This window comes from Lotus japonicus, chromosome 1 (assembly GCF_012489685.1).
Source record: "Lotus japonicus ecotype B-129 chromosome 1, LjGifu_v1.2".
NCBI lineage: Eukaryota > Viridiplantae > Streptophyta > Magnoliopsida > Fabales > Fabaceae > Lotus > Lotus japonicus.
In genome coordinates, this window is record NC_080041.1 from 99,982,107 (window position 1) to 99,999,202 (window position 17,096).

A 17,096-nucleotide genomic window follows, 5' to 3' on the forward strand; every position below is an offset into this window, starting at 1 on the left:
GATCAATTATGCATTCACAATTTGTGGCCACCGTAGCTCAAGCAGAACTCAGCGCTCTTGTAGGTCCAGTCCCAAATATACAATTCTGATATGTATATTTATAATACATGAATCTTAATTCAGATATTCTAAATTTTAATGCCTGAAACAAGAATTCATGCGGTACAATATAATTACATTCTGCAATCTTACTAAAATTACACTCCGCAATCTTTATTTGCAGTACTGTAAAAGAAGGGCAAGAAGGAATGAAGTGGGTGGTCCCTTTAGTTTTGCGCTTCCCGATTTATATTGTACTTCCCATGTCACTTTTTTCTTGTTAACGTATTCCCATGTCACTTATTGTATATTTGGATGGTACAGCTGAGTGTATATTTGGATTAGGAGTGGAAATGTGTTACACATGCATTTGAGTTAGGAGTCTAGTTAGCTATATAAGGAAGTATACACTATGTAATTGGTATGTTGTTAATGATAATAATACTCATTTTTCCTTGTTTCCCTCTCTATTCTCTCTGTTCTTCCCTCTCTCCCTAATTCTATCCCTATCATTGGTATCAGAGCACCGATCTAGGTGCACTTGAACCAGTAATCAAAAAAAAAATGGATAATTTGTGGTGGATTCAGTTCGAAGAGCTGTGCAAGAAGACGGAAGAAATACGCCTGCGTGAAGAAGCTCGCCAGCGTGAAGAGGCGGAGTACGAGCGGCACGTGGCAGAATACCATCGGTACATGGCGGCGTACGAGCAGTACGAAGCCAAAGCGGCGGCGGCGGCGGTGGAGGCCGAGCGCATCGCTAAGGAAGAGCGCGCGGCGGCGACGCGAGAAGCGTCGAAGGTGTCGGCGATTCAAGAAAAGGAAGAAACAGAGTGTGCGATCTTCGTCCAGAACCCGCAGATTGGGTCTCCCATGGTGATTCTGGTCCCACACAGCAGCGATTTCAGGTCCATTGAAGTCGTCGTACCTCGAATTCGGGAATCCAGATTCGTATTTTCCCAAATTAAAAAGCTAGGGTTCCAGGGGCCCCAAATCGGAGTTTTAGGGTTCCCCGATGGTGATTTGTCCCAATCCGCCGCTGTTCTCTGCAATTACGACGGCGATCTAACTTTCAGAGGAGGAAGAAGGCCTCCACGGAAGCCACCAGACGTATTCCTTCCGGGCGGAGACCCCTGCTGCTTGGTCAGAGAGCGTTACCTTCTAGTCTTGTCCAAGCGTCCACCTGCGAAGCCGCCGGACTCATTTCTTTGCGGCGGCGAACTGTCCTGGGCCGTGTACTCTCGCCAACCACCTCGAAAACGGCCTGATTCCTCACCTTGCGGCGGAGAACCTTGTGTTTGGACCTCAGTCATGGCGACAAGGCCGCCAGCGAAGCCACCGGACTTCGGCGTCGGACCGGACACGGCGGCAGAGGCCACTGATTCCATAGCTCAGCAACGAGGGGTGTGTGTGTGCGTGTGCGTGTTTGGTTGCTACAGTGACAAAGCGAAGGAAGAGGGATGAACAGTGCTCCCCTCCGAGTGGGCCAGGCTCAAACTGCTCTTGGAAGGACTTGGGCCTTGCAGGAGGAACAAAAACAAAAAGTCCAAGTGCTGCAATGGGTGGACATAGCTTGTGTTGGCCCATTCGTTTTTTTTGGAGTTTTTTTTCATTTCATTGTTGCTTCGAGCCCCTGTTTCTATGTGTTACATTTTCTTGTTTTTAATGTGGTTTGGTTGTATTTTGTTCTTGTTAGTGTTTGGATTTTGATGAGTTTCCTTGAGCACAAGGAAAATTTTAAGGGGAGGGATATGTTACACATGCATTTGGGTTAGGAGTCTAGTTAGCTATATAAGGTAGTATACACTATGTAATTGGTATGTTGTTAATGATAATGATACTCCTTTTTCCTTGTTTCCCTCTCTATTCTCTCTGTTCTTCCCTCTCTCCCTAATTCTATCCCTATCAAAATGCTTTCATTCACATTTTATGAAATTGTTAGATAGAGGCTAAAAGTTCTTAAAACCCAACTGTTTTTCAAATACACTTGAAATCCATCCAACCTAATTGAAATTTGTTTCCTTTAGGTCTCATTAAGGGGATTTTATCTACTTAACATGAATCCAGTCATTTGACTCGACTCAGTGATATAATGTAATTGCTGAATACCAAGGATCTTAAGAACAAAACCAAATCATTTTGACCTTTGTCATTCAAAATCTTAGATATTTTGCCAATTACTAAAGACAATGTTTGAGTACTCGTTGGCACCGGAGCAAACAAACATTAGCACCCGCTTCAAGAAAACAGGTAAAACAGAACTCTATATATGGATTGTGAAAAGAGTACTTCACTTTAAATTTAATTTGTATCCAAACACACTAAGAATGAATTTCCATTTAACTCTACACAAATATCTCATTCTGTGTAGAACCATACCAACGATACATTATGGAACAATCAAAACAGAGTATAGAAACAGAAAGAGTTGGAGAAAACGTCCCCAATCAAAGCATGGACTGAAACAGCCATTTAGGAGGCAAAAATACAGACAAGAAGGACAACTTACCTGAAAGATTGTGATTAAAACACACACAACACAGTACTCACAATATAAATGGCAGGAATAGGGGAATCATAACTAGTAGTAATATAATACAAGAATCATGGACATACTATGCTGAATTTTATTAAAATAGTTTGGTCTACACAACACAAGGTTGAAAAACTTGCATACAAAAATGAAAAGACCAAAACACAGATAATAGAACCTGAGTATTACACAGATCATCATCAGCAAAACCAACCAACATTCCTCTCTTTCTAACACAGGTTTTGCAGAAACGAGTGTTGCTACCACCAAAATTGTCGTCCTTTGTCCCTCGACACAGGCGATTGATTCAATCCAAGCAGAAAAGAAAAAGACTGTGACTGTACAGAAAAAATACAACAAGACCAACCACAGCCACAGATAGGCTGATTGATATGTAATCTGAAATGCAGCAACATGCTTCTCTCTTCTACCAAGCAGCCCTCAACACATCATCATCACCATCACCATCAACATTAGCCTGAGTAAGTCAAACACCGAATTAATCATAACTTTCATATACCCGGAAAAAAAACAAATTTCAGCTACCCAACACAAGAAAAATGACAAGTAACATGTCATGAAAGATAGAAAGTTTATCAAATCAGTTCCTAAATACTAAAAGTTAGGCCCTAATGCCTTGATTGTGCATCATTTTAGTGCATGTTTGGAAACCCTTCAACAATTGATTCTAAAGCCAGAAATGATTCTAGGGAGAAATCTCTGTGATTAGCTTTTGGATTTCAGAATAGATGTTAATGAAAGAGAAAGTGATCAAAATACTATTAGTCACGTGAAATTAGTCTTCAGCCTTCAAATTCATCACAGACTGTTCTGACCAAGGAAATACAATCTGAAGGGCTGACAGCACATGAATGCATATGCAAACAGCACATGTGCAATTTCAATCATTCACGACAAACATAACATGCTATATAGTTTTGGAAATTAATTTGACTACTCATTAGAAGAGCATACCCAAATGATAAAAACCATGAACTTCAAATACCCAACTGGTAGAAAACACAAGTTTCAGATACCCAAATCACAAAAATCATGAATTTCAAATACCAATAAAAAACTCAAACATTTCAGATAATCAAACAACAAAAGTCATGAACTTCAGGTACCCAAAATCATGAACTTCAGGCATTCAAATAACAAAACCAAGAATTTCAGATGCCCAACAAAAAAAATCACAAAATTCAGATACCCAATAAAATCATAAATTTCAGTTAGTCTGATAACAAAGCTCATGAATATCAGACACCCAACAACAAAAAATCATAAATTTCAGATACCAAATAACCAAAATCATGAATTTCACATACCCAGCAAAAAAAATCACAAATTTCAGATACCCAGAAGAGGAAAAACCAAGAAAATTGTGGATGGGTGAAAAGAAAAGAAAAAAACCTGGGGGTTGCAATCAGGAGGATCTTCAAAGAGGGACAAAGAGAATTGCTTATCAGCGACACCAACATCGAAGTGTATGATCCCAGAACTCGGCACATCAACTCGAATCCCCTTCACAGGAAACCACAGGAAGAGATCCTGAGCAGTCATACCGGTCAACCCCTTGATCCATCCGAAACCGAGGGTGCCCTTGATGTTGGAATCGTAGTGCACCTCGTTCTCAAACTTGGCGTTGCACGCTTCCTCCATCCACACCACGAACTCACCACTGGTTCCGTTAATTTCATACTTCGTTATCCCCTTCGGAAGAAGCCCCACCGGTAGCCCCTGCGCTTTGAGCTCCTCGTATATCGTCGTTGAATTGGCCGCCGAAGACGTCAACGGCACGGTGGCGATAGCGAGAAAGAGAATCCATGACAAAATGGAAACCCTACCACCCGCCATTGAAGCGAATCGATGATGATGATGAATTCCCAAAGATTTTGAAAATTTTGGGAATTCTCTTCTTCTTCTCTTTCTTCTTCTTCTTCTTCTTCTGTTTCTCTTTCCTTTCCCTTTCTTTATTTACCAAAAAGAAAAATGGTAAGTAAATAAATAAAATGAAGTGAAGTTTAGTTATTTCTTCTCCTTTTATATGATAAGACCAGTTTAAATAACAGAAAACCAGGTAAATTAATTTGACTATCCCTAACTTTCCTAACAAGAAATCAGATGAATTTTTTTTTTGGTAAGATATGTGTTCTTCTTCCTGTTCAAGCCGGAAACATTCACATTATGGTCGAGCTAACTCTATCACGGAGGTTTTTTCATCCATAAGACTCAAACTCGATACTTTAATTAAGGGGAATCAAATATGTAGCACTTGAACCAACCACCCGTTGGTAATCAGATGAATTTTAAACTCGAGACACCTTAAAAAAAATTAAGATGTGTGTTTTAAGTTTTTTTATTTTTTAAGTAAGTTTAGCCTTTGATCCTTGTAAATATTTGTTTGGTATGTTGTATAATATGAGGTCTGATAGTATAAAGCCTGATATGATAAGGTCCGATAAAATTTTAATATTATACAATGTTTGGTCATGCACTGTATAATTTGATGGCGACACGGTGGCAGTGGTGATTTTGGAAGGTGATGATGGTTGCAGTGGTGGTGGTGGTGGTACTAGTAGCGGTGATGGTGGCAATATGGAGGGCGGCGACGGTGGTAGTAGTAGCAGTAGCAGTTATGTGGTGGCGACGACGGTGGTGATAGTGGCGGTAACGATGACGGTATCAAACATGGTGGTAGCGGTGGAGCATGGTAGTGGCGGCGGCGACGACGATGGAGGTGACAGTAGTAGTGGGGGTGGAGGGTGGTGCAAAAGCTTCCTTGAAAGTTCAACAAAGCATAATCAGGTGAGGTTCAAAAGATGGAGCTGCTTGTTAAGAACGTCTTGTTTCACTATTGTTCCTACGAATTTAGGAGTTATGTGTGGGTTTTTTTTAGTACATTAGTTACTTTTATATGCATGAGTGAGCATGCTTCCTTCTTAATGTTTTATCTTATTGTCTTGTAACACTAATGAAGTTTTAGTCTCACTTATGTAAGTGTCGTTTCACAACCCTTTAATGCTTACTTCAAGTACCATTGACAAGATCACATTCTCGTAGTTTGTTTTCTCTATCTAAAAATGATGCAAAGATAATTTCCTTAATTTCCCTTTTAATAAGTGGCTTAAAAGGGGAAAAAATATGTTTAACCCTTAAACAATTCACCATATCCATGTCCAATTAGCAATTTAGCATGAAGAATGAAGGGTGTTATTGTCCTTTTATTTGGACGACATATGTAAGACACACGAACCTGTGTTTCTAAGGAATGAAGTAACAATTTTGGTTCTTGATTCGTGTTCGAGAAATGATGATGAACGGAGTGAGGCGTAGATTGTTGCACACTCTGTGTGGCGGCGATGTCCCAACGGAAGCATTGAAGAGAAGAGCGTTGGAATTGGAGAAGAAGAGGAAGATGAGGAGATCCAAAACCAAGGACCAATTCATCGTTACTGTCCCTGAATCATTGTCCTACCTCGACACCGCCACCATGCCCATGGTTGTCTTCGCCGTTGGCGTCGCATGCTTCGCCAAGATCCTCATGATGGTGGGTATTTTCGATTTTCCTCTCAACTTCACTGCACATTACCTGTTTGATCATATTACTAACTGAACTGAACCAACTGATAGTTTGTTTAGACGGAACATTTATGATTCTCATTAAGTAATGTCTCAGGTTCGAGTCATGCGAATAAAAAAAAAAGAAGAAAAACTCGTTAGGAGAGTTAACCTGCTGTAATGGGGATGTTACCTGCTCGAACATGATTGTCTCTTTACATTACAAGTTGAACATACTAACTAGTGTAGTCAAATAATATAAGTGTATATTAATGGGTGGCATGGCTTGACATGGCAGCTTGATGAATCCAGAGAGCAAGAGTTGCTGGAGCGCAAGATAAAGAATGCCCCTGCTGGTCAAGGCACTGTGAGAATGCTCACCCGTGAGGAGTGGGAGAAGGTTCGAGAAATCAGGCCTAGAACTCCTTTTGAGTCCAAGTTTTCACGCCCGAATTCCAGAATAAGATCTGGAGAACCATTGCATCTGGTAATAACATACACTCACTTACTGTATGCTTTATTTACTGTATTGACATAAATGCACAGGGAGCATATGTAGCGTGTGAAGAGTTATGGTAGTTTGGTTTCACGGTGAAATGCTGGAGAATCCTTTCTAGTTAGAAGCTACAAGTCATAGCTTTTGAGAGATAGCATGTTGTATTATTTGCAAATTGTAAAATCAATCACTCGCTCAATCTTAAATTCTTAACCATTAGAAAATACATGTATGATGAAGATCAGATTCAAGTAAAATTAATCTTTGACAAGTTATGGATAGATATATGGTCAAGGATAGCTCTTCTCATCTCTTTCTTAATGTTGGCGTGCAAATGCCGCAGAATCAATTCCACTAGCTAGAAGCTACTTGTGCAAATTCTAATTTAACGTGGTTTTTCATTTCAACGTGATGCTCCAACTAGCACCCAGACGGACTATTAGTACACCCTATAGATGTGTGTGGATGCATGCTTGCGCTTGACAAATGATACAGAGGAGCCCTAGTCTTAGTTTGATAACTAAAATTGCCACGAGAGATTACTTGATTATACATCTATGGTCAAAATTAGCTTCTCTTGACACATCTGTTATCGAATATATGTGTGTGTGGGTGAGGGGAGATTTAGCATTCAAATTTATTCGAGCTGACTTTGACCATGTATGATCATGCTAAACTACCATTTAAATTTTAGCACAAGACTTGCTCAGTTCATTAGAGTTTTGCCTTGAAATTTAATTAAAATTGAAGCATTTAGTTGCTGAAATTTCCTCACTTATTGCTGTCTACAGGATGATTTAAAGGATTGGACAACTGATGTTTTCATGGATGCTGTTAGCAGAATTGAAGAGTATGGTAAACAGGGTTCCAAATAATGTAACTTGTCACGAATTAACCTTGTATTACCTGTTCATTCGGTTCATTTTCTTATTTTACTGCGTAATATAAATAATTCCCATTACTGTGTTTTGCTGATCTCCTTGATGAGATTAACATGTAATCATACAATTTTCACCCAGGAAAATTACATGAATTGTGTTTGGCAAACATGAATTACCAAAGGCTAAAAAGCATTTTTGGCCCCTGATGTTTTAAGTTTGTGCACATTCTGCCCCTATCTATTTTTGTCGATGTTTCCACCCCTCATGTTTTCAAACAGTGCACCGTCTACCCCTCCGTGAGGGGTAGACGGTGCACTGTTTGAAAACATGAGGGGTAGACGATGCACTGTTTGAAAACATGAGGGGTAGAAACATCGACAAAAATAGAGTAGGGGCAGAATTTGCACAAACTTGAAACATCAGGGGCCAAAAATGCTTTTTAGCCATTACCAAAAGGAGAATAGAGTATATTTCTTTAAGTATGTTTGATTTTATGCACTCCTAAAAACAATAAAAGATAACTACGGGTACACCCTCATCAGAGCAAATATTTTAATACAAAATACACCTATATTAGACAAGGCCAATGAGCATTTTCAGAATTTGTACCAAAACTTGTATATATAGAATCTAGAGTTACATGGCAGGTTTGGTTGAAGTTTCACCTGTATAATAGAATTCTCCTTCACTTGTATAATTACTCACCACCCAAACAATAATGATTAGTTTCTTGAAAATAGAAGTAAATATCCTTTTTATGTTTGGTTTCTTTTTTCTTAATAATCACTTACCAGTCTCTTCCTGATTACACTTTGGAAGCATGTACACCAAATATTTGTTTTCAATCATAATGATTTTTAGGTCTTTTGAGTTGACAGGGTTATAGTTCCTTTTCATCATAAGTATCTTATTTCTTCAACAGGATGATGAATATAAGTTCCACTTTTTCTGTTTGCCATGCTCACTTCAGATTCAAATTCTAAAATTGACTGATCCTTGATATGGGGGTTATAATAGATAGTAAATAGATACAGGAGAGATTAATTTGATTAAACAAAAGCATTGTCTTCAACAACAGTGGATTTATCGAGGATGGCTGCTTTTTAGTGGCTGTATGTTTTTCTGTTCTTTTCTTTTGTTGGCTAAATGGGGAGTTTCTCCACAACCACCCTGTGCAATCCCATATTGTACACCATTCTGCAGCTTCAAATCAAAGTATATTTCAAAGGGAAGTTGAGGATGGCACATCTAAGAGAGATCTTTCCCATTTTTCATAAATGTCAACGTCGGGAGTGTTGTTTTCAGTAATAACCGGTGGTTCATTCTCCATACTAGCATAATCAATGTTCATCCAGCTCAAATGGAGAAGAACTCTCTCCTTCTGGACTTCATAGTTGTCACTCTTTGATTCAGGAATATCACGCTCTATATTAGAAATATTCACAAGTTGAATCACTGCAATTTTAGACATGCATGCTCATCATTCATATTTTGAGACAAAATAATTAAATACCACATTTGATTAAAGTAAATCATGTATTAGTTTATGATCTAGGGACTTAAAACTGGCATTTAGGCTAAAGCCTCACTCAATCAGAGTCAACATGTAACCTTATAATAAAAATATCAAATCAAATTATGTTGCATTTCTTAATCCATGTGGTTAGATTAAAAAATATAATCCATGATTTCATCATAACTAATCATACAAATATATAAAAAAAATCTTGTAGGTTACTTATTTAATTTAAGCTTTTAATAATTTATATAATGTGCATAAATTATTTTACTTAACTAAATAAGTAACAAAATAATGCATACAGTAATTGAATAATATTTTTAAAAGAATTCAAATCAATCCCGGGTTCAGTAAACATAATATTGCATGCAATAGCACATTTGTTTAATATTGCGTCCATTAACTATTTTTAGCAACCAAATGATGCAATTGTGGCCAGTGAAACCGCATGGAAAACCCAATGATTTCCAACCATTTTCAGCATGAGTTCAGCGTTTAGTTGTCAAAAAATGAAATAGGAATGATATAGTAGTAACTCTTTCTACCTTAAATTAAGGAATCTTTATAAAAACTTGAAAGAAATGATATCACCAACAAAAACCAGGATAACAAAAAAACAATGAACAAAATAAGGACAAATGCTCCCCTAGACCTTCAAAAATTAAAAGGAAAAACAGAAGACATGAAATAAATATCACACACATCAACTTCCTTGAAAGTTGAAACCAAAAGAAAATTCACTAAAACATTCCAATCATGTAGAAGTGAAAAATAAGGAAGAAAAAAAGAAGTAAGTAACTCTTCTCAGCTGTACCATCCCAATTCAGAACAAAATCTTCCTACACTTCACACTTTTCAATTACCAAGAACTGCATACTATCATCCACCTCCTTGAGTACTCTTCAGCTCTACGGTTCAATCACAAATAGGGGCTGCATGGGGAACAAAAAAATTCAAACATATCATGATGTCAAGCTATATTTTACTTTGGGAGTTACTAGTCATGAGGGACAAGAATATACTCACAGTGTCAACGCTTACAGACTTGCCGTCCTCTGCAATGACGTCGACTACAGTTCCTGACTGGTCAGCCTGTATAGTACACAAATTTATGGTTTAAGATGTCACAGGATCATGAAAATAAAATAACAATTGCACATATCTAGATTTTTTTTTTTTGGCATCAGTATTGTTCATCCAGGATAACAGCGCAGAGGCCAACCCTAAAAATGCTATTGTGGTATAGCCATCATGGGATGGCAGCTATGCTGGATTGTTTTATACAATTTATACTAAATATACATATATGGTTGTTGGGTCAGGGAAAAAAAATACTCAAAAGTCAATTCAAATATAGATATCTTAAACAAAACATAAAAAATAGAACCAACAAAACAAAGGAAAAGAGGGAAAAAAACTTAAAAGAGACTAGAGAGTAGTTGTTGGGTCTGACTAGAGAGACAAAATCAATTGCAAAAGCAGCAAAAACAAAGAAAAAGGGGGGAAAGGAGAAGACAGCATCCTAAAGCTGCTAGACTTTGAGAACCGAGAAAACATATATGGTTGTGGCAGGAGGGTCACTATACGGTTGTGTGGTGGCTGGTCGATGGTCACTCGATGATGGGTCCACTCGGACTTTTGGATAAAGAAGGGACGAAAGAAAAAATAAATCTCCCAACAAAATGTCCTGCTGTTAACATTTTATGAGCATCTTTTGGGGTTTTGTCCATCCCTTCCAATAGGGACCAAATAGCGCCGGTGGCCGCTATTTCCACCGCATTAGTGGCCGTAATAACCGTTGCTCTGAACCAGTGTAGTTAATCACGGATCACGGAAAATAGCGGAAAGCCAAAAATCCGCTATTTCAAGCCCTTAGAGCGGAAAACAGAGGCAAATAGCGGATAGCAGTGAGCCCTCAGAGAGCTACGCTATAGCGCCGCAATATCCACTATTTGACAACACTGCTCTGAACTGAGCGACCAAGGGCTTCTACTAACTGCTACGGCGCTATAGTGCTATTGAAAATCCTTATTTACATCTCAGTTACTAGCCTAGTTAGAAATCAAACTTCAGTTCATTTTATGCAAATTTTTTAATGAAAGTCAAACCACAGTCCAGCCTTAAATAATTGAAAAGTATTTGCACTTTAAACTTGTATTTCCCTAAAGAAACAGTGAAGTGTAGTTATTTTGGACTAAAAAGAAATGTATGCAAATATGCAATTGATTTCAGTAGTAGAATCAGGACTACTTGAAGTACAATATGATATGAACTAGTTGAATACAAGCTATTTCCTCCATAAGAACAAATTAAGAATAACTATGCACAGGATTATTGGCTTTCTGTTCTGCTAGGGTAAACGTTGTTACAAATTTTTATGCATGTGAAGAACCAGTAATTTTACAAAAACTAAACATGTGTTAGTTGAAACTGCAGGGAACTTGAAAAATACTGAGTCCTAATTCAATACTGACAAACCTATTCACATATCAAGAGATATCAAGGAATATTGCAGGAAGGAAGTTCTAAAGAGAGGAGGAACAAAGACTACCAAAAAGGAAAATAAAAAGAACAAAGATGCCACAGACCCATAGAACAACTTTGATTTTCTACTCCACATTTGCACACACTTGAATTTGATAAAATAATACTTGTATTTCATTGATAATACGTGACTAAAGATTACAATATATATAGACTAACAAAGAGATCAAAAGAAACTAAATGTATCTAAACATATCTCTATTTAAATAGATATCATCTCTATTTAAGTAGATACTAATCTAAAATAGATAAACAAATCTAAACTATATCTCTATGAGATAAGACTAATAATAAATTAAATCTTAATAGATATTCAACACTCCCCCTCAAGCTACAGCTTAGCTTTAAGCTTGTAACAAATCTAACTCAAGAAGAAAATTATCTTAATAGATATCCTTTAATAATGACGGTCCTGGCGAATCTCTAGATTGAATAATCTTTCGAACTTCTAGTAAATCCATGGCGGCAAAAGACAACGTCTCATACTTCAAATTGAATAATCTTTCGAACTTCTGCTAAATTCATGGGCAGGATAAAGACAACTTCTCATACTTGATCTGGCTGAAATTGATGCAAGACAAAAACCAATTCTTCTGGAGTGTCGTAGGGTAGCTGAGCCAGCAAACAAGGGCGAAAAACCAGCAACAATACGCCCGAAAATAAAACAAAGCTGAAGCAACAACTCACCAACAACAACCACACAGAAATAAAACATACTTGAAGTCAATCGATTGATGGCTTCTAAGACAAACAATGGTGTCATCTTTGACACAGACAACTCTCAAACATTAGAGAGTGGGCCAGCGCAACTCGCAGCTGAAGCCCTAAAACCAGAACCAATAACTCTCAACTAGAGAGTGGGCCAGCGCAACTCGCAGCTGAATCCCTGAAACCAGAAAACCAAACAATCGAGACAAAACAAATGAAGGTGACACTGTCACCTTCAAAACCAAACCAAACCAAATTGCATAAAGTCAGCCAAGATCAATATAATAATAGCATCTCGAACCATGAGACGCAAACAACAACTCAAGTCTCAAAAACCAATGTGGACCTGAGCGTCAAAACAGAGTTAAAACTCTAAACCAAACCAAACTTGGCCAACAGTGAGATATGGCACGAGAAACGTCCAAACAGGGTCAAAAACAGCTGACCCACAAACCAAACAGGGAGAGGAAGACCGGATGATCACAATTGTGAAGGCACAACACACGTCAAAACAGAGGATCCTTAAAACCAAACCTGGCTGATACACAAAGAGGACCAGCGAGAACAAAGCAGCGGAGCAATACAATTAGATTCAGCCAAACACTTCTTGAATACAACCTCCACCAAACCAGCAACAAGGATAATGATTGTCGGCGGTGGTTGACTGTGGTCTCTATTAGGATATTTAGCAATATCCAACACTTCCCCTCAAGCTATAGCATATATGTCATATGCATAGTTTGTAACAAATATAATTAAGATTTAACAATATCCAGATCCTCCCCTCAAGCTAGAGCATATATGTCATATGCATAGCTTGTAACAAATATAATTAACTTGAGAAGTCGCTGCTGCCGGAGAGAGATATTCCCAATAATAGTCCAAAATTTATACACCAACAAACCACACAATGCAAAACCAATTCTCCACTTTAATAGAGAGCAAAAATCTTTTCCAACTCCAAAACCACACTGTGCCATCAAAAAAACAAGAAACCAAAACAAGAAACTAGAGCCAACCATGTTCTGAATCTTGAGATCCTTAAATTTAGCGTTGAAACAAGTTTTTGAGTAATACGAGCATACTTCCATGCTGCCAATCTGGACCAATGGACTTTTGGAATGGAACAGGGAGGAGAGGAAGACCGGTTCTGGGCAAGAACCGCAAAAAACCGAGAACTGAAATTCTTAGAATCTGGAGAACATGTGGGCAAAAAGGAAAGAGAACAAGCGTGAGGGCACCATGTGTCTTCCCACAACTACACCAATTGTAGTTTTAAGTCCTAGTTTAGACTACCAAGAGTAACCAAAAGTGATAACTACTGTCCACCAAACCACTGCTCCATCAACAACTTGCAAACGAAACCCAAAGAAGCAAAAACCACAGTAACAGAATTCCACAGTAGCATGGTTCAGACACTTTAACACGAGTCACGGCCACAAACGACACGCAAGAAGGGCAGATATGGAGAAACCGACCGCTGGAACAGAATCAAGAGAGCATGGCGAACCTTTCTGTGGAAGCGGCATCACGAACGATGGCTGGGAAGGCGGCACAGCGAACCGACCGTTGATTTGATAGTGGTTGAACATTACTAGGGTTCCAAGAGAAAGGGAGCCATAATCAGAAAGAAACGAGGCCGTAAGAAAACGGCTAGAACTAACAAGCGGAAGCAAAGTAAGAAAAATTAATCCAAAGAGATTTGGAAAGTCACCATGAGGGGGCTCACGGGGGAGGAGCCCCCTCACAGCGAAGGGATCAAAACTAGCTCTGATACCAACTTGAATTTGATAAAATAATACTTGTATTTCATTGATAATACGTGACTAAAGATTACAATATATATAGACTAACAAAGAGATCAAAAGAAACTAAATGTATCTAAACATATCTCTATTTAAATAGATATCATCTCTATTTAAGTAGATACTAATCTAAAATAGATAAACAAATCTAAACTATATCTCTATGAGATAAGACTAATAATAAATTAAATCTTAATAGATATTCAACACACACCTTTGATTTTCTACTTCCATGGGCTCAATTTACTTAAAAGGAGGCGTGAAATGCATTGTACTGATAATTGGCAATTTAAGGAAGATTTGCTTCACAAAAAAAGAAGTACATATATGGAGTGATACAAAAGTTTCTATTGCAAATATATATATATATATATATCAAGTAATCTAAATCCTTAAAAATGGATAAAAAATAACCAGTAATAGCACAGAAGAAAGCAAAATGCTAATTACTTTTAATAAAACTATCTCATCCTCTGGTACAAGGTCTAGTGCTCCAAATTCAACATTTGGAAGAGACAAAAGAGAAACAGCAAGAGGCAGTAGACGTATAACAAATAATTGCACTTTATAGAAGCATAATATGTATAATTCACTAATTTAACCAACAGTTACAATGCAAAATAACATAAAAACTTTGAACTCACCTCTATTTCATTCATCAATTTCATTGCCTCGATGATACACAAGACTTGCCCTTTCTTTACTTTGTCTCCAACCTAAAGAAAGAGTTCCATCGCATAAGAGTGCAAAAAAGCATGATACAAGGAAACGAACAAATATAATATTACATAGAAGATCTACCTTCACAAATGCAGGTTCACCCGGTGCAGGACTTCGGTAGAATGTTCCTGCCATGGGGGATTTAAGAGGTGGATGTGATGATTTAGCTGACTTGATTGCAAGAGAAGTCGATGGCGAAGGGGTAGAAGCGGCTACAGCAGGTGCTGGATTAGATGCTGTCGCGACAGGTGGCATCGTTGGTGAAGGGGGTGAATAGAACACTGCAGGCTGAAGAGCAGACTGCAGTTGCGGCATAGCCTCCCTTTTCCTGATTGTTACTTCACAATCTAGTTGCTTCAATGTCAACTCTACAATGTCTCTTGAATCAACAAGCCTACAGAACAAATTTGGACAGGAAGGTTTCCATTGTTTCACTCCAACCATATTGAAAAACCATACATACAATTGCAAGCGCGCACAAATTCAACTACTCAAGTGTATATACATACACGCGCTCGCGCGCGCACACACACACACACACTCATCATAATTGACAGAAAGTAGCAAGATTGAAGCAGCGTCTTACTTGACAAGACTTGCAACTTGAGTAAGAAAATCAGAAATTGATTCTTGAGTTGCAAAGACCGAAGAAGATGGTTCGGGTGAAGGTTTGTTTGGTGGTTCCACGTCCGAGTCGGATTTGTTAGTAGGTGCAGCATTGGAGGAACCATCATGGGCAACCTTGTTGAAACCAAAATGAGAATGTGCGTGTTTCAATAGAATATAATTTTAACAAAATTTACAGTATGTAACACATATCATCATAATCTCAATTATCAATTTTTCAATCAATATGATACAAACCCTAGTATCACAAAAGCTAGCTGTTGCAGTTGGAGAACCCAAGGCCTTATAAACCCCAAGTTAGAATCCCATACTACTTCCGATGTGAGACTCGAGTCTCATACAGTCATACCTTGCAATTGGATCCTAACACAATAGCTATAACCCCACATTTTTACTTCATCTAAGGTGCAGTTTTGACTTTGAGGAGCCAAATTCATATTCAAAAATAACCTCTGCTATTCAGAACCAGACAAATTGTACAAATGTGAAAAAACTCCTTGACAATTAAACACTAAAAATTACAAATTTCTTCTCATACCAATGAATACATTCTTTGAAAACATACATACATAATAGTGCAAGAGGAAGAGAGTTTACCTCATTTAACTGGGCCTTAACCCTGGGGCACAATACCACATGACTAGGTGGGCATCCCTGTAAACATAAAATAATGCATAGAAAGATAAATAGTGACATAATTAAATGAATAGAAAACAAAATGTAAGGTGTTTTATTCTTATTTTGAGCTAAGGGGTGTATGAAAGATGCAAAATTTCCAACATTTGTATAAATAGTGATAGAGCGAGAGAGAGGACCTTGGTGAAAAAGCGGAGGGTGTTGGGTTTAGGAGAGAGGCGGAAAGAAAGGTTGGAGTTGGAGGAATGAGAGACGCGAAAATTGGTGGCGGGTTTGGTGGTGGAGGGAGAGGGAGAGGGAGAAGGAGAAGGTGATGTTGAAGCCAAAGAGGAAGCCATGACTTGAACTGAACAGTTTGAGACTGGGTATGAGGATGAGAGAGAGTGTTTTGGATGTTCGATGAAAACAATGGAAGAACAAGAACTGATGAATTAATTAATTCAGTGGGGTAACATTAGCTAGCTGCTACACTCACAGTCACACACATATCCCAAAGAAAGATTAAAAAAATGTGATGGACTCATTTCTCTTTCAACCAATTTAAAATAAGATTACATCATAACTAAAATTGCAACAATTACAACAATATCTTTTAAAATTGTGGAAAAACAGTATGTTTAATAAGTCATAAAAAAATCGTACCTTGCGCACAACTCTTCTAAATTAATTTCCAAAAATCTAGAAGTAGTCCTAAAATCCTTGATGATGAAATCATAAGTTGTGGTCATCGAATAGTTCCCATCAAACCTTCTTTTCCCACAAGAACAAAAAAAAATTCTCGTTGTAGAACATGCATCGTTATCCTCTCGACCTCCGCACGCACTTGAGCAAGCAGCACGATAAAGGGATTGAAAAACTGCCAAAGGCCCCCACTCCACATATTTGAGAGTTGCAAAACTATATCCGCTATGCGGATAAAAGAGACATCATCACAAAGCCTCAATTTTTCCATCCAATAAGCATACCATAATTAAGGAGGATATGTCCTCCCCTAATCGAACTTCGTATCCAAGAGCAATAGCAACTTTCA

General features: G+C 38.0%; 3 protein-coding genes across 3 annotated transcripts; 1 reads left to right on the plus strand and 2 right to left on the minus strand.

Annotated features, from left to right (window-relative positions):
* Positions 1–2,643: 2,643 nt before the first annotated feature.
* On the minus strand, positions 2,644–4,578 carry LOC130728362 (uncharacterized). The gene is made up of 2 exons (XM_057579816.1): positions 3,983–4,578; positions 2,644–3,047 (listed from the first exon to the last, which is right to left on the minus strand). Exons 1-2 carry the CDS (start codon positions 4,424–4,426, stop codon positions 2,997–2,999), a joined length of 495 nt encoding a protein of 164 aa, XP_057435799.1. The 5' UTR covers positions 4,427–4,578; the 3' UTR covers positions 2,644–2,996.
* A 1,194-nt stretch (positions 4,579–5,772) lies between these two features.
* Positions 5,773–7,673, plus strand: LOC130728360 (uncharacterized). Its single transcript, XM_057579815.1, has 3 exons — positions 5,773–6,119; positions 6,429–6,617; positions 7,418–7,673. The coding sequence occupies exons 1-3, from the start codon at positions 5,880–5,882 to the stop codon at positions 7,499–7,501; spliced, it is 513 nt and encodes a 170-aa protein (XP_057435798.1). The 5' UTR covers positions 5,773–5,879; the 3' UTR covers positions 7,502–7,673.
* Positions 7,674–9,564: 1,891 nt separating this feature from the next.
* Positions 9,565–16,527, minus strand: LOC130728359 (biotin carboxyl carrier protein of acetyl-CoA carboxylase, chloroplastic). Its single transcript, XM_057579814.1, has 7 exons — positions 16,246–16,527; positions 16,028–16,084; positions 15,390–15,544; positions 14,885–15,197; positions 14,728–14,799; positions 10,053–10,118; positions 9,565–9,958 (listed from the first exon to the last, which is right to left on the minus strand). Exons 1-7 carry the CDS (start codon positions 16,402–16,404, stop codon positions 9,935–9,937), a joined length of 846 nt encoding a protein of 281 aa, XP_057435797.1. The 5' UTR covers positions 16,405–16,527; the 3' UTR covers positions 9,565–9,934.
* Positions 16,528–17,096: the final 569 nt, after the last annotated feature.

Excerpts from the sequence above, each read along its gene's own strand:
- LOC130728362 (XM_057579816.1), bottom strand. The coding sequence starts at position 4,426 with ATGGCGGGTGGTAGGGTTTCCATTTTGTCATGGATTCTCTTTCTCGCT. Across the intron at positions 3,048-3,982 it reads CTCCTGATTGCAACCCCCAG|GCTAATGTTGATGGTGATGG; the intron begins GTTTTTTTCTTT and ends TGACTTACTCAG.
- LOC130728360 (XM_057579815.1), top strand. The coding sequence starts at position 5,880 with ATGATGATGAACGGAGTGAGGCGTAGATTGTTGCACACTCTGTGTGGC. Across the intron at positions 6,120-6,428 it reads TCGCCAAGATCCTCATGATG|CTTGATGAATCCAGAGAGCA; the intron begins GTGGGTATTTTC and ends TTGACATGGCAG. Across the intron at positions 6,618-7,417 it reads CTGGAGAACCATTGCATCTG|GATGATTTAAAGGATTGGAC; the intron begins GTAATAACATAC and ends TGCTGTCTACAG.
- LOC130728359 (XM_057579814.1), bottom strand. The coding sequence starts at position 16,404 with ATGGCTTCCTCTTTGGCTTCAACATCACCTTCTCCTTCTCCCTCTCCC. Across the intron at positions 10,119-14,727 it reads AATTGATGAATGAAATAGAG|GCTGACCAGTCAGGAACTGT; the intron begins GTGAGTTCAAAG and ends TGTACTATACAG. Across the intron at positions 9,959-10,052 it reads AGTCTGTAAGCGTTGACACT|CCCCTATTTGTGATTGAACC; the intron begins GTGAGTATATTC and ends TTCCCCATGCAG.